This window comes from Bufo bufo, chromosome 7 (assembly GCF_905171765.1).
Source record: "Bufo bufo chromosome 7, aBufBuf1.1, whole genome shotgun sequence".
Classification (NCBI taxonomy): domain Eukaryota; kingdom Metazoa; phylum Chordata; class Amphibia; order Anura; family Bufonidae; genus Bufo; species Bufo bufo.
The window spans coordinates 125,391,243-125,406,122 of NC_053395.1; the positions used below are offsets into that span (position 1 = coordinate 125,391,243).

The 14,880-nt window shown below is 42.4% G+C and overlaps 1 protein-coding gene across 1 annotated transcript in view; it reads right to left on the minus strand.

Moving 5' to 3' along the window:
* The window catches only part of LOC121008786 (carboxypeptidase O-like), a 278,938-nt gene extending 269,712 nt beyond the window's left edge, over positions 1-9,226 (minus strand). The window contains exons 1-3 of the mRNA XM_040441480.1: positions 9,194-9,226; positions 8,799-8,923; positions 2,517-2,628 (exon numbers count right to left, since the gene is read on the minus strand). Of these exons, the coding sequence (XP_040297414.1) occupies positions 2,517-2,628; positions 8,799-8,923; positions 9,194-9,226 (270 nt within the window). The remainder of the gene's footprint in view (positions 1-2,516; positions 2,629-8,798; positions 8,924-9,193) is intronic.
* Between the last annotated feature and the right edge of the window lie 5,654 nt (positions 9,227-14,880).

A 14,880-nucleotide genomic window follows, 5' to 3' on the forward strand; every position in this document is an offset into this window, starting at 1 on the left:
GAGTACAAGGCAGTGATGGCTTTTTGGGAGCAATAATGCCAGCTAGGTATCTTCCAGTGTCTGCCGCACGCACAAGGAAGGAGATTCGGAGAACATGAGGTAGGCGGTGGGGGCCGGAACGGGGGCGTAGCGGAGGCGGAGCCAGGCTGGCACCAGTGCCGCAGTGCATGCAGTAAAGATTTCCTCCGGCTCCGCCTCCTAGAGTCCTAGTAACTAGAGGGAGTACTCAGGAGGCGGACTCAGGCGGTGGAGGGGGCGGGGCCGGGCCGGTGGAGTGACCTAACTTCAATTCCCTTATCTCCGACTCCTGCTTATCTAGTGCTCTGAATCATTCACTGAAGGGGCATCTTTAGGTCAAAACATTCGGGGCTTCAGCCCCGGATGTTTTGACCAATGCCCCGAATGTTATGCTGGCAGTCATTTCCACACAATCTCCTGCACAGCCCGGAGCCTGACTCCGCCTACTCGTGTGACTGATCATGTGCTCCTGACATCATGCAAGGTCCTTTAGCCCACTAGGAACTATCATCTCCTGAGGTAGGACATGTGAATGGAGCATTTCTAGGTGCATGTTTTGGCTGTATTCTGCCCCCCTGCCCTGTACTGTACCCCTCTGCTGCACTGTGTATACCCCCTATGCTGTATTTTGCCCCCCTGCCCTGTACTGTGTACCCCATGCTGTATTCTGCCCCCTACCCTATGCTGCACTGTGTGTGCCTCCTGCCCTGTACTGCACCACCTATGCTGCACTGTGTGTGCCCCCTATGCTGCACTGTGTGTGCCCCCTGCCTTATACTGTACCCCCTATAATGCACTGTGCCTCCTATTCCTCACTGTGTGTGTGGCTCCTGACCTGTACTGTGCCCCCTATGCTGCACTTTGTGTGCCCCCTGCCTTATACTGTACCCCCTATAATGCACTGTGCCCCCTATGCTGCACTGTGTATGCCCCCTGCCCAGTATTGTGCCCGCTATGCTGTACCCCTTGCCCTTTAGTGTGCCCCCTATGCTGCATTGTACCCCTACTCTGCACTGTGCGTCCCCCCTCTTGCCCTGTACTGTACCCCCTATACTATACTGTGCCCTGTACATTGCAGCCTCCCTTCTCTGTCTCTAGTGCTTGCCACTTGGCACTATCATGGCACACTAAGGCCGGTTTCACATCACGTTTTGCCATTCGTCTAATGCAGGGGTGGGAACTCCAGCTGGGCTTTGCACTCCAGCTGTTGTGAAACTACAACTCCCAGCATGCATTATTGCTCTTCTCATAACTCTCATAGAAATTAATGGAACATGCTGGGAATTGTGTTTCACAACAGCTGGAGTGCCGAAGGTTGCTGACCCCTGGTAATGTATACATAAAATGTATATGTTAACAGGTGACTCAGACTGACACCATCAAAAAAAATGATATGTTAATGTATACGTTTTTTTTTTTAACAGACTTTGCAGGATACAAAAGCGTAGTGTGCTGCGCTTTTGTATCCCATTTTCCAATGTATACATCAAACGGATGGCAAAAATGTGATGTGAACTCTCCCTTACATATGCACATATAGGATACCAGGATAGTCATGGAGGGGGGGCCCCATACAAAATTTTGCTGTGGGGCCCAGTCAGTTCTAGCTACGCCCCTGGCTCCTTGGCCTTGTGGGCTCCACCTCCTGAACTTTCTTCTCAAGGCAGTCCAAACACTGCTGTCACACACGTCATCAACAGGGAGACTCAGTTGACTAGGCACCCCACTAGGAAGTGCAGTGAAGACAGAGAGGATTACACTAAAAGACTTCTCTGGGGCTGTAAAGAGGAGGAACAGGAAACATGCCAGGACCCCTGGTTTAAGGCACAGTGTCAGACTCAGACATCACCTCCACATCATCTTGCGGTGACTTAGAGAAGGAGTGAGCCATCAAATCCACAATCTCATCCTCCTGAATGATAATGTTGCTACTTTCTGAAGCCAGGGAGAACTGCAGATTATTACTAGTACTACTGCTACTACTACTTCATAAATAATGCAGTATTGGAGCCACTAACAGATCTAGGCCTAATGTTTTATTTGTGTAAAACTCTACCCTCTTGTAAAACACAGGTTGCATACTTGTATTGCTATATTTTGCAAAACAAAAATCCCTGGAGATGCCTTGTCACAGATTTTAAACTAATATTTTCTGTGTTTTCAATCACTGAGTTAAAACACCACTCTCTGTATTGTAAAACACATGTTGCACACTTGTATTGCTATTTTTTGCAAAACTAAAAAAAAAACTTGAACTACGTGGATTTCAGACTATTATTTCACGTGTTTTCGCTGAGAGTTAAAACGCTACCCTCTGTATTGTAAAACACACGTTGCACGATTGTATTGCTATTTTTCACAAACCATAAAAAATACATTGAACTGTCTGGAGATATTCTGTCAGATTTCAGACTAGTATTTCACATATTTCATGCAGTAAGCATACTCTTTAGAATATTCTTTTGATTTATGTTTAGAACGGAAATACTCCTTCTTACCTCATCCATTGGATGGTATTTTGTATAATTAAATGATGACAATGATCTCTTATGTCTACGTTCAACAACAAATTGCTCATCTATGCATTTTTGGACATCATCTATTAGAACACTGAAAAGAAGAACAATCAAAAAGAACATAATCAGAGGATTTGCTCAGAACTGGACTTCATGATGTATCCTTGTGAAAAATGTTGCTATTAATTTTATGTTTTCTTTCAACTGTTTAGTTCACAATTTATTGGTAGATATTAAGCTTTTCAATAATTGGTGAAATACAGTGACTGAGCAAAGTCAATGGTTTGGGGGAAGTGCAATAGTTCTACCATGTATTTCAGTGGTACCAAGTTAGGTCATTTTATTTTCAGGGGCGGATTGGGAACTTAAAGTGGCCCTAGGAAAAAAAAAAACGAAAAGTGGCCCCATGTTGTAGGTGGGTCCAAATTCACAGAAGACTGGCCAAAACAAGTAGGCGGGGACAAATGAAGTAGGCGTGGCATGCAATACCATAGTGTGGCACAGAATACTGCTCCAGCAGAACCAAATACCACAGGACAGCACAAAATACTGCAGTCCCAGCCACAGTATTCAACCATATCACCGTTATGAGGACGGTAATATAGTTGAGTTCAGGAGAGCACCTGTGTCCTTTGAGCATCAGATCATTATGTACCTGGCCTGCGGCCATCAAGAGGGTTTGAGTGGCCCCCTGGGCATCGGCGTACCGGGAAATTTCCCTGTAGGGTCTGTGGCCAATCCGCCCCTGCTTGTTTTATTCTAACAGCAAATTTATCTTCATTTTACATAATTTCCCATCTGCAGAAAAAGGATTAGCTCTCTGTAGGGGACATCAAAATGTGTAAAAAAATGCCCTGTGAAATCCTAAATGTGCTCTTTGGAATGTGGGCCCCTTTGCCCACCTAGGCTGCAAAAAAGTGTCACACATGTGGTATCGCCGTACTCAGAAGAAGTCAGGCAATGTGTTTTGGGGTGTCTTTTTACACATGCCCATGCTGGGTGAGAGAAATATCCCATTTTGGAAAGAAGACACCCCAAGGTATTTCGTGATGGGCATAGTGAGTTTATGGAAGTTTTTATTTTTGTCACAAGTTAGTGGAATATGAGACTTTGTAATAAAAAAATGTAAAAAAGTCATCATTTTCCGCTAACTTGTGACAAAAAATAAACGGAATACTTTGGGGTGTCTTCTTTCCAAAATGGGGTCAATTGTGGGGTAGTTATACTGCCCTGGCATTTTAGGGGCCCTAATGCGTGAGAAGTAGTTTAAATCAAAATGTGTAAAAAATGCACTGTGAAATCCTAAAGGTGCTCTTTGGAATGTGGGCCCCTTTTGCCCACCTAGGCTGCAAAAAAGTGTCACACATGTGGTATCGCCGTACTCAGGAGAAGTTGGGCAATGTGTTTTGGGGTGTCTTTCTACATATACCCATGCTGGGTGAGAGAAATATCTCTCTAAAAGACAATTTTTCCCATTTTTTTTTATACAAAGTTGGCATTTGACCGATATACACTCACCTAAAGAATTATTAGGAACACCTGTTCTATTTCTCATTAATGCAATTATCTAGTCAACCAATCACATGGCAGTTGCTTCAATGCATTTAGGGGTGTGGTCCTGGTCAAGACAATCTCCTGAACTCCAAACTCAATGTCAGAATGGGAAAGAAAGGTGATTTAAGCAATTTTGAGCGTGGCATGGTTGTTGGTGCCAGACGGGCCGGTCTGAGTATTTCACAATCTGCTCAGTTACTGGGATTTTCACGCACAACCATTTCTATGGTTTACAAAGAATGGTGTGAAAAGGGAAAAACATCCAGTATGCGGCAGTCCTGTGGGCAAGAATGCCTTGTGGATGCTAGAGGTCAGAGGAGAATGGGCCGACTGATTCAAGCTGATAGAAGAGCAACGCTGACTGAAATAACCACTCGTTACAACCGAGGTATGCAGCAAAGCATTTGTTAAGCTACAACAGCAGAACCTTGAGGCGGATGGGCTACAACAGCAGAAGACCCCACCGGGTACCACTCATCTCCACTACAAATAGGAAAAAGAGGCTACAATTTGCACAAGCTCACCAAAATTGGACTGTTGAAGACTGGAAAAATTTTGCCTGGTCTGATGAGTCTCGATTTCTGTTGAGACATTCAAATGGTAGAGTCCGAATTTGGCGTAAACAGAATGAGAACATGTATCCATCCTCTGATGGCTACTTCCAGCAGGATAATGCACCATGTCACAAAGCTCGAAGCATTTCAAATTGGTTTCTTGAACATGACAATGAGTTCACTGTACTAAAATGGACCCCACAGTCACCAGATCTCAACCCAATAGAGCATCTTTGGGATGTGGTGGAACGGGAGCTTCGTGCCCTGGATGTGCATCCCTCAAATCTCCATCAACTGCAAGATGCTATCCTATCAATATGGGCCAACATTTCTAAAGAATGCTATCAGCACCTTGTTGAATCAATGCCACATAGAATTAAGGCAGTTCTGAACGCAAAAGGGGGTCCAACAACGTATTAGTATGGTGTTCCTAATAATTCTTTAGGTGAGTGTATTTATCTCACCCAGCATGGGTATATGTAAAATGACACCCCAAAACACATTGCCCAACTTCTCCTGAGTACGGCGATACCACATGTGTGACACTTTTTTGCAGCCTAGGTGCGCAAAGGGGCCCAAATTCCTTTTAGGAGGGCATTTTTAGACATTTGGATTCCAAACTTCTTCTCACGCTTTAGGGCCCCTAAAGTGCTAGGGCAGTGTAAATACCCCACATGTGACCCCATTTTGGAAAGAAGACACCCCAAGGTATTCCGTGAGGGGCATGGCGAGTTCATAGAAGTTTTTTTTTTTTGGCACAAGTTAGCAGAAATAGATTTTTTTTTTTTTTTTTCTCACAAAGTCTCCCTTTCCGCTAACTTGTGACAAAAAGTTCAATCTTTCATGGACTCAATATGCCCCTCAGCGAATACCTTGGGGTGTTTTCTTTCCGAAATGGGGTCACATGTGGGGTATTTATACTGCCCTGGCATTTTAGGGGCCCTAAAGCGTGAGAAGAAGTCTGGAATATAAATGTCTAAAAAAATTTACGCATTTGGATTCCGTGAGGGGTATGGTGAGTTCATGTGAGATTTTATTTTTTGTCACAAGTTAGTGGAATATGAGACTTTGTAAGAAAAAGCAAAAAAACAAAAAACAAAAAAATCTATTTCCGCTAACTTGTGACAAAAAAAATAAAAATCTTCTATGAACTCGCCATGCCCCTCAAAAGTGATCTTTTTATAGCGCCGCAGCGATTTTACGGTGTTTTTGCAGTGATCAGAAAAAAATAATTCTGTCACTGTGGTGGGGCGGACTGAACGCAAGTGTGCGCACAAGATCAGGCCTGATCGGGCGAACACTGCGTTTTTTGTAGAGCCTATAGAACATGTCCTATTCTTGTCCGCAATTGCGGACAAAAAAAGGCATTTTCTACATAGTTCTGGCAATGTGCGGATCCGCAAAATGCGGAAAGCACATTGCTGGTGTCCGTGTTTTGCGGATCCGCGGTGTCCGTGTTTTGCGGATCCGCGGTGTCCGTGTTTTGCGGATCCGTGGATCCGCGGATCCGCAAAACAAATACGGACGTCTGAATGGAGCCTTACAGGGGGGTGATCAATGACAGGGGGGTGATCAGGGAGTCTAATATGGGGTGATCACCCCCCTGTCATTGATCACCCCCCTGTGAGGCTCCATTCAGACGTCCGTATGTGTTTTGTGGATGCGCGGATCCGTGGATCCGCAAAACACATACGGACGTCTGAATGGAGCCTTACAGGGCGGTGATCAGTGACAGGGGGGTGATCAGGGAGTCTATATGGGGTGATCAGGGGTTAATAAGGGGTTAATAAATTACAGGGGGGTGTAGTGTAGTGGTGTTTGGTGCTACTTTACAGAGCTGCCTGTGTCCTCTGGTGGTCGATCCAAGCAAAAGGGACCACCAGAGGACCAGGTAGCAGGTATATTAGATGCTGTTATCAAAACAGCGTCTAATATACCTTTAAGGGGTTAAAAAAATCGGATCTACAGCCTGCCAACGATCGCCGCTGGCAGGCTGCAGATCCACTCGATTACCTGCAGTTCCTGTGAACGCGCGCGCGTTCACAGGAAACCTCACGTCTCGCGAGATGACGCGCCGGTGCGTCCACTCGGAATAACAGGGCCGCCGCAAAGACGCAATCCTGCGTACGGCGGTCCTGTAGTGGTTAAAAAGAGAGCAGTGTCATTGCTGTGCTCTGTGCTTTGCTGAGTCATATGGATCCTTATTCAATTACTTTAGATAGTAACCTCATATACACTCACCTAAAGAATTATTAGGAACACCATACTAATACGGTGTTGGACCCCCTTTTGCCTTCAGAACTGCCTTAATTCTACGTGGCACTGATTCAACAAGGTGCTGATAGCATTCTTTAGAAATGTTGGCCCATATTGATAGGATAGCATCTTTCAGTTGATGGAGATTTGAGGGATGCACATCCAGGGCACGAAGCTCCCGTTCCACCACATCCCAAAGATGCTCTATTGGGTTGAGATCTGGTGACTGTGGGGTCCATTTTAGTACAGTGAACTCATTGTCATGTTCAAGAAACCAATTTGAAATGATTCGAGCTTTGTGACATGGTGCATTATCCTGCTGGAAGTAGCCATCAGAGGATGGATACATGTTCTCATTCTGTTTACGCCAAATTCGGACTCTACCATTTGAATGTCTCAACAGAAATTGAGACTCAGACCAGGCAACATTTTTCCAGTCTTCAACAGTCCAATTTTGGTGAGCTTGTGCAAATTGTAGCCTCTTTTTCCTATTTGTAGTGGAGATGAGTGGTACCCGGTGGGGTCTTCTGCTGTTGTAGCCCATCCGCCTCAAGGTTGTGCGTGTTGTGGCTTCACAAATGCTTTGCTGCATACCTCGGTTGTAACGAGTGGTTATTTCAGTCAACGTTGCTCTTCTATCAGCTTGAATCAGTCGGCCCATTCTCCTCTGACCTCTTGCATCCACAAGGCATTTTTTTCCACAAGACTGCCGCATACTGGATGTTTTTCCCTTTTCACACCATTCTTTGTAAACCCTAGAAATGGTTGTGCGTGAAAATCCCAGTAACTGAGCAGATTGTGAAATACTCAGACCAGCCCGTCTGGCACCAACAACCATGCCACGCTCAAAATTGCTTAAATCACCTTTCCTCTCCCATTCTGACATTGAGTTTGGAGTTCAGGAGATTGTCTTGACCAGGACCACACCCCTAAATGCATTGAAGCAACTGCCATGTGATTGGTTGACTAGATAATTGCATTCATGAGAAATAGAACAGGTGTTCCTAATAATTCTTTAGGTGAGTGTATAATACAGATAGTGAGAGATAGTCAGTGTAGGTTAGATAGTAATATAGTGTAGCTGATAGGTTCCAGTGCGGGGTGTTAGGTAGTGTGATAGGAATTACTGTTCTGTGCATTTTCTCCAGTCTCAGTAAACTTCTAGCAGCTTGAAAAATGAAAAAAAAAAAAGAGTCACGCCTGTATTGCGCATGCAATACGCGCATATTACATTGCCGATTTTCGCAATCAAGAAAATAATGACTGGAGATCACGAATTCTAGAATTTGCAAATTTATGGTGAATATTAGGCCAAAAAATTGTGAAATATCGCGAAAACGAATATTGCCTATGCTGCTCATCACTAACGATCAGTCAGAAATGCTAGGGTAAATTACAAAGGCACCATGCGTGTCACTAACAAAAAAAAAAGATTTGAGATTTGAATGTATCTAGAATATTTTGGATAGAAGGGAAATAGACAACAACTAGAAATTAAGAAAATCATATTAACATTGGAGACTGGAAGAGCATTTGTAACATTTAGTGATTGTGAGCCAAAACCATGATGGAGTCTACACAGAGATAAGGTATAGAAAGATTTGCACTTACCTTGTGTTTTTGATCCCCAAGTGGTTTTGGCTAACAATCATTAATAGAAATCACTGACCAAACGTGTGAACTAGGCCTCGTATGATTCTATATACACATACAGCTGTAAGAGAACCTGTGTATTGTTTGCTCAGGGGGAGATTAGTGTACAGGAAGACAGGAATTCAGGTCAAAGTTCTTAGTAACTATACGTAGATTAATTTGACAAAATTCTTTGGCTATGTTGCAATGATGTCATATCCCATGTAATGCCTGGGCCAGCAGGTCTCATTTAATAAAACATACATACCTGAATGAAATCCGTTTTTGGTGAAGATTAAACTTGGTATCATGCAAGAGTGATGATGGCACCCGTACATGCACTTCGCTGCCAGGGTAGATATCCTCTGAAAAGCTTGGTTTCCATAAATCAAGCTGTAGTAAAACAGAATTAGATAACATGTCATTTTGCACAATGTTAAGTAAGAAGAAGACATACTACATTGTTCTTCTTTTATAATTATTATATGACTGAGTAATTTTTACTGCATGCATTAAAAGGGTTTTCCAGGCTTTTACTATTGACGGCCTATCCACAGGATAGGTTATCAATATCAGATCGGCGGCAGTCTGACACCCGGCACCCCAGCCGATCAGCAGTATGAAAAGAAGGCTGTTTTGTCTTCTGTCTTTCTTCCTGCTTGCCGCTGCTATGTCAACAGCGAGCCATTGAGCCATTCTGACATAAAAAGTTAACTGTTTGTCTAGCTATGTGAATGGTACTTTTTACTTTCACTTTATGCCCATCTAATAACCAATATCTCTAATTTACTAAGAGGTCATAAACACTTGCTTAAGCCACATTCTTATCAGTAAGATAAGAACTGAGCTATAATGAGTGTCATAATGTCAGAGAGAAAAGATAAGGAGACTGTCAGATTAGCTGGCTGATGGAAAAGAGAGAAAATTCATAACCCTCTAGAGCGTATTTGTAATAAAGACCAATAAAAAAAAAGATTTTTGATGAAAATGGGTACAATGCCATAATTAAAGAAATGCCCCCAAATGTGTACATAGGCTTTAGGCCTCATGCACACGACCGTATTTTGTTTCCGTGTCCGATCCGTTTTTTTTGCGGATAGGATGCGGACCCATTCATTTCAATAGGTCTGCAAAAAACGCGGACAGCACACCGTGCATCAGTATGTCCGTTCCGTTGCTCCACAAAAAAAATAGTGCATGTCCTATTTTTTTCTAGTTTGCGGACAAGGATAGGCATTATTACAATGGATCCGCAAAAAAAACGGATCCGCAAAAAAAAAAAGGATGCCATACGGAACGTCATCCATTTTTTTTGCGGATCCGCAATTTGCGGACCGCAAAACACACACGGTTGTGTGCATGTAGCCTTAAGCAATAGACTCCTGTATGCATAATAACTCTGACACTACTTAATTTATCATATAATATAAGAATGGAGCAACAGTGGAGTGGTTTTTGTAACTTTTTAAAGACTTTTCATTTTCAGAGCTCCTATGGAAAATGAAAGGTGGCATCTGGTTGGTAGCTATGGGCAACTAAGGGTCCATTCACACGTCCGCAATTCTGTTCCGCATTTTGCGGAACGGAATTGCGGATCCATTCATTTCTATGGGGCTGCACGATGTGCTGCCCGGATCCGCACTTCCGGGTCCGCAATTCCGTTACCGAAAAAAAATAGAATATGTCCTATTCTTGTCCGCAATTGCGGACAAGAATAGGCATTTTCTATTAAGTGCCGGCGATGTGTGGTCCGCAAAATGCGGAATGCACATCGCCGATGTCCGTGTTTTGTGGATCCGCGGATCTGTGGATCCGCAAAATACACACGGACATGTGAATGGACCCTAAGAGAGTTTTTATGTACACCAGTTTTGATAAATCTCCCCCTTCCTACTTTCAAAATAATAAGACCTAAGAATAAACACATCTTGTTTAATAAAAATAATAATAAACTATAAAGCTATCACATAATTTAATACAAAATGTCACAGTGTGTTTCACTGTGATACCACGTTGCCATGTAGGCTGGCTGCCTGCGATCATGCGTACTGGCTGCGGATGAGATGTTCCTGTGTATGCTTGTTGCTTGTGTGTGCGTGCTGGCTACAGATTTCTGTGGATTTGTGTGAACAGTTCCCTGTGACTTGTATGCTATCTGTATTTGTTCATGTAAGAGTTAATGGGGCACATTTCCCTGTGCACTGTCATTGGATGAGTCTAATTTATGCATGCACATCTGTGGCAGTCCTTGAGCCTGGAGTAAAAAAATGATGTCAACCAGGGGCTAACATTTCTCTAACGTTTCATTCCAATGTCAGTAAATTTGCCAGGCTGGAGTCCCAGCCCTGGCATAGCCCCCGCCCACTCCAGTCATGCCCAACTGGCAGACATGGCGAAACTGGTCATGCAACTAAATATTGTTGTTAATCGGATGTGGACCCATTTATTTCAATGGGGCTGAAAAAGATGTCAGCATCCGTATGTCCTTTCCATAGCCTTGCAAAAAAAAATAATAATATAGAACACTATTAGAACAAGAACAACAAGTCATATTCTTGTTGTCCATGTTGTGGTCAAGATGGGCATTTCTAACAGAGGGTAGGACATATTAATCTGCAAAATGCAGAATGCACACGGTAGGTATTTGTGTTTAGCGGATCCGCAATTTGAGGACCACAAAAATGGATACAACTGTATGTAGGAGGCCTTAAGGGAAGTTTCAGATATTTAAGAATTTTGTACAAATGTTTAATATAAAGTAAATCACATACAATAAATTACTAATTTTTCCTATGCCATCACATGACCAAGCCCCTGGTATTTTTCTCCAGTTTGTGTGACACACTGAACACATGGTTATGTGTGAGAGGTTACAGACCACATTACTTTTATCTAGATTTCGCCAGACATCTGGTTTTAGGCCGAACTGTCCATTTTTCTGGCATCCTGTCCTCCAACCAGCCTGGGCGGACACAGGGATGGATGTCCTCTGTTTCAATAGCTCACACTCAGACAGCAGCTTCTCTTACCCCCAGTCAGTCATTAGAGTCGCAGACATGTCACTCTGTGTGGCTGACTGAGGGGGAGAGAAGAAGCACTCCCCCTCCCTGCCCAGAGCTCACTGACTATCTTCTAGTACTTTTTTTCCCCTTCGCCCAAAGCCGGGGGCATGGCTTAGTGAAGTTGGGGGCGTGACTAGAGTGTCTAACTTTGGAAGTGAAGCAAGTGGACACTTTAAGACTCAGAACTTGACATATATAGACTATACCTCCAATCCTGCAAATATCAAACCATTATCACAGAGAGCATAGGAATTAAAACTTAACTTTTAATAAATAAAATTAAATATACTAATAGTCCAACACTTCATATATGGTGTACACCAAAAATTGCATAATACAAAACCCCAAAATGAAATAAAAAATCCAAAAATAAATGAAAATTAAGTGCCATTACATTACTTCTTTATCAGGAACTAAGTCCAAAGAGATAGGGAGAGTTCAATAGCGAGAGGTAAGCGATGGGATCAATATTACTAGGAGGTTCCTCACTAATACCTCCACCCAGAGGAACACCCAGATGGTAGGTGCCCCCTGGTCTCGCTCTCGTGCCTAGCCTTACTCTCCCTACAATTACCCTAACAACTTTACAACGCGTTTCCCCTCACTTACAGTCAGGTCCATAAATATTGGGACATTGACACAATTCTCAGATTTTTGGCTCTATACACCACCACAATGTATTTCAAATGAAACAAACTAGATGTGCTTTAACTGCAGAGTGTCAGCTTTAATTTGAGGGTATTTACATCCACATCAGGTGAACAAAGCAGGAATTACAACAGTTTGCATATGTGCCTCCCACTTGTTAAGGGACCAAAAGTAATGGGACAATTGGCTTCTCAGCTGTTCAATGGCCAGGTGTGTGTTATTCCCTCATTATCCCAATTACAATGAGCAGATAAAAGGTCCAGAGTTCATTTCAAGGGTGCTATTTGCATTTGGAATCTGTTGCTGTCAACTCTTAAGATGAGATCCAAAGAGCTGTCACTATCAGTGAAGCAAGCCATCATTAGGCTGAAAAAAGAAAAGAAACCCATAAGAGAGATATCAAAAACATTAGGCGTGGCCAAAACAACTGTTTGGAACATTCTTAAAAAGAAGGAACGCACTGGTGAGCTCAGCAACACCAAAAGTCCAGGAAGACCACGAAAACAACTGTGGTGGATGACAGAAGAATTCTTACCCTGGTGAAGAAAACACCCTTCACAACAGTTGGCCAGATCAAGAACACTCTCCAGGAGGTAGGTGTATGTGTGTCAAAGTCAACAATCAAGAGAAGACTTCACCAGAGTGAATACAGAGGGTTCACCACAAGATGTAAAACATTGGTGAGCCTCAAAAGCAGGAAGGCCAGATTAGAGTTTGCCAAACGACATCTAAATAAGCCTTTACAGTTCTAGAACAACATCCTATGGACAGATGAGACCAAGATAAACTTGTACCAGAGTGATGGGAAGAGAAGAGTATGGAGAAGGAAAGGAACTGCTCATGATCCTAAGCATACCACCTCATCAGTGAAGCATGGTGGTGGTAGTGTCATGGCGTGGGCATGTATGGTTGCCAAAGGAACTGGTTCTCTTGTATTTATTGATGATGTGACTGCTGACAAAGGCAGCAGGATGAATTCTGAAGTGTTTCAGGCAATATTAACTGCTCATATTCAGCCAAATGCTTCAGAACTCATTGGACGGCTCTTTACAGTGCAGATGGACAATGACCCAAAGCATACTGCAGAAGCAACCAAAGAGTTTTTTAAGGGAAAGAAGTAGAATGTTATGCAATGGCCAAGTCAATCACCTGACCTGAATCCGATTGAGCATACATTTCACTTGCTGAAGACAAATCTGAAGGGAAAATGCCCCAAGAACAAGCAGGAACTGAAGACAGTTGCTGTAGAGGCCTGGCAGAGCATCACCAGGGATGAAACCCAGCGTCTGGTGATGTCTATGCATTCCAGACTTCAGGCTGTAATTGACTGCAAAGGATTTGCAACCATGCATTAAAAAGTGAAAATTTGATTTATGATTATTATTCTGTCCCATTACTTTTGGTTCCTTAACAAGTGGGAGGCACATATGCAAACTGTTGTAATTCCTACACCGTTCACCTGATTTGGATATAAATACCCTCAAATTAAAGCTGACAGTCTGCAGTTAAAGCACATCTAGTTTGTTTCATTTGAAATACATTGTGGTGGTGTATAGAGCCAAAAATCTTAGAATTGTGTCGATGTCCCAATATTTATGGACCTGACTGTAGGTTCATCAGGGGAATAATGAAGGGTAACAACATATCAACCAAATATAATTAAACTAGAGATGAAAAGCCTAACAATTCATAAAAATACTAGACATGATTAGTCTAAATAATTCAGTATAGGAACACATGATTAGTTCAGATAACTCAATAGAAATGAAAAATGTATACACTTATGCGGTTTTGAGTATGACCGGTATAACCAGAGTCCAATAAACAGATATAAATATATAATAATAGATAGATGTGAATGAATGAAGACCTCGTGTTAATGTGATATTGTATGTATCACCACCAGATATACCACTGTAATATCGGGTGTCATAGGGGCAACATATATATTCCTAGTGGTAGGTTGTGGTGGCTCACTAGCAAGTAGTTAAGGTATGGTGCTGCAAGCTCATATAGAGGGAATCACCCCACCCTCTCTTAAAAGGCAAATGTAGTAATAGGAAAATGAGCGAGCATTCATACACTTGGCAACCAAATTGACATGTGCAGAAAATATTTATTAAATCCCCATAAAATACAAGTAATAAAATTTATAAGAACAATGTAGCAATAATATACAACATTACAATCACATATATTGTGGTAGATATGATCGATACTATATTCGATAAAAATATATTCGATAGAAATATTCGATAAATTGAATGGTAGAAAATTCAATGTTTAAATATTCGATAGAATATTCGATACCACTCAATAGTGTCGATAAATTCAATAATATATATCACACCAAAAAACTTCAAGTATATGCTGTTATTTGGGAAAGAGGGGGTATTATCTTCTAGAGCTCTATCCTAATTTGGGAAACTGAATGTCACTGAAAATGTTGTAGGTGTATTCACTGGGAGTACAATATGTTCATAAAGTGTCCACAGGAATCCTGATAATGTGAAAAGTCTCTTATAGCATATCCTTTTAAGGTCGATATGAGCTTTGAATCGAAGAAAACTTTAAATCGATATTTGGCTTACCGTCTAGGGTCTTCTGTCTCCCTATTGCTTCAATGGAGCTTTAAATATT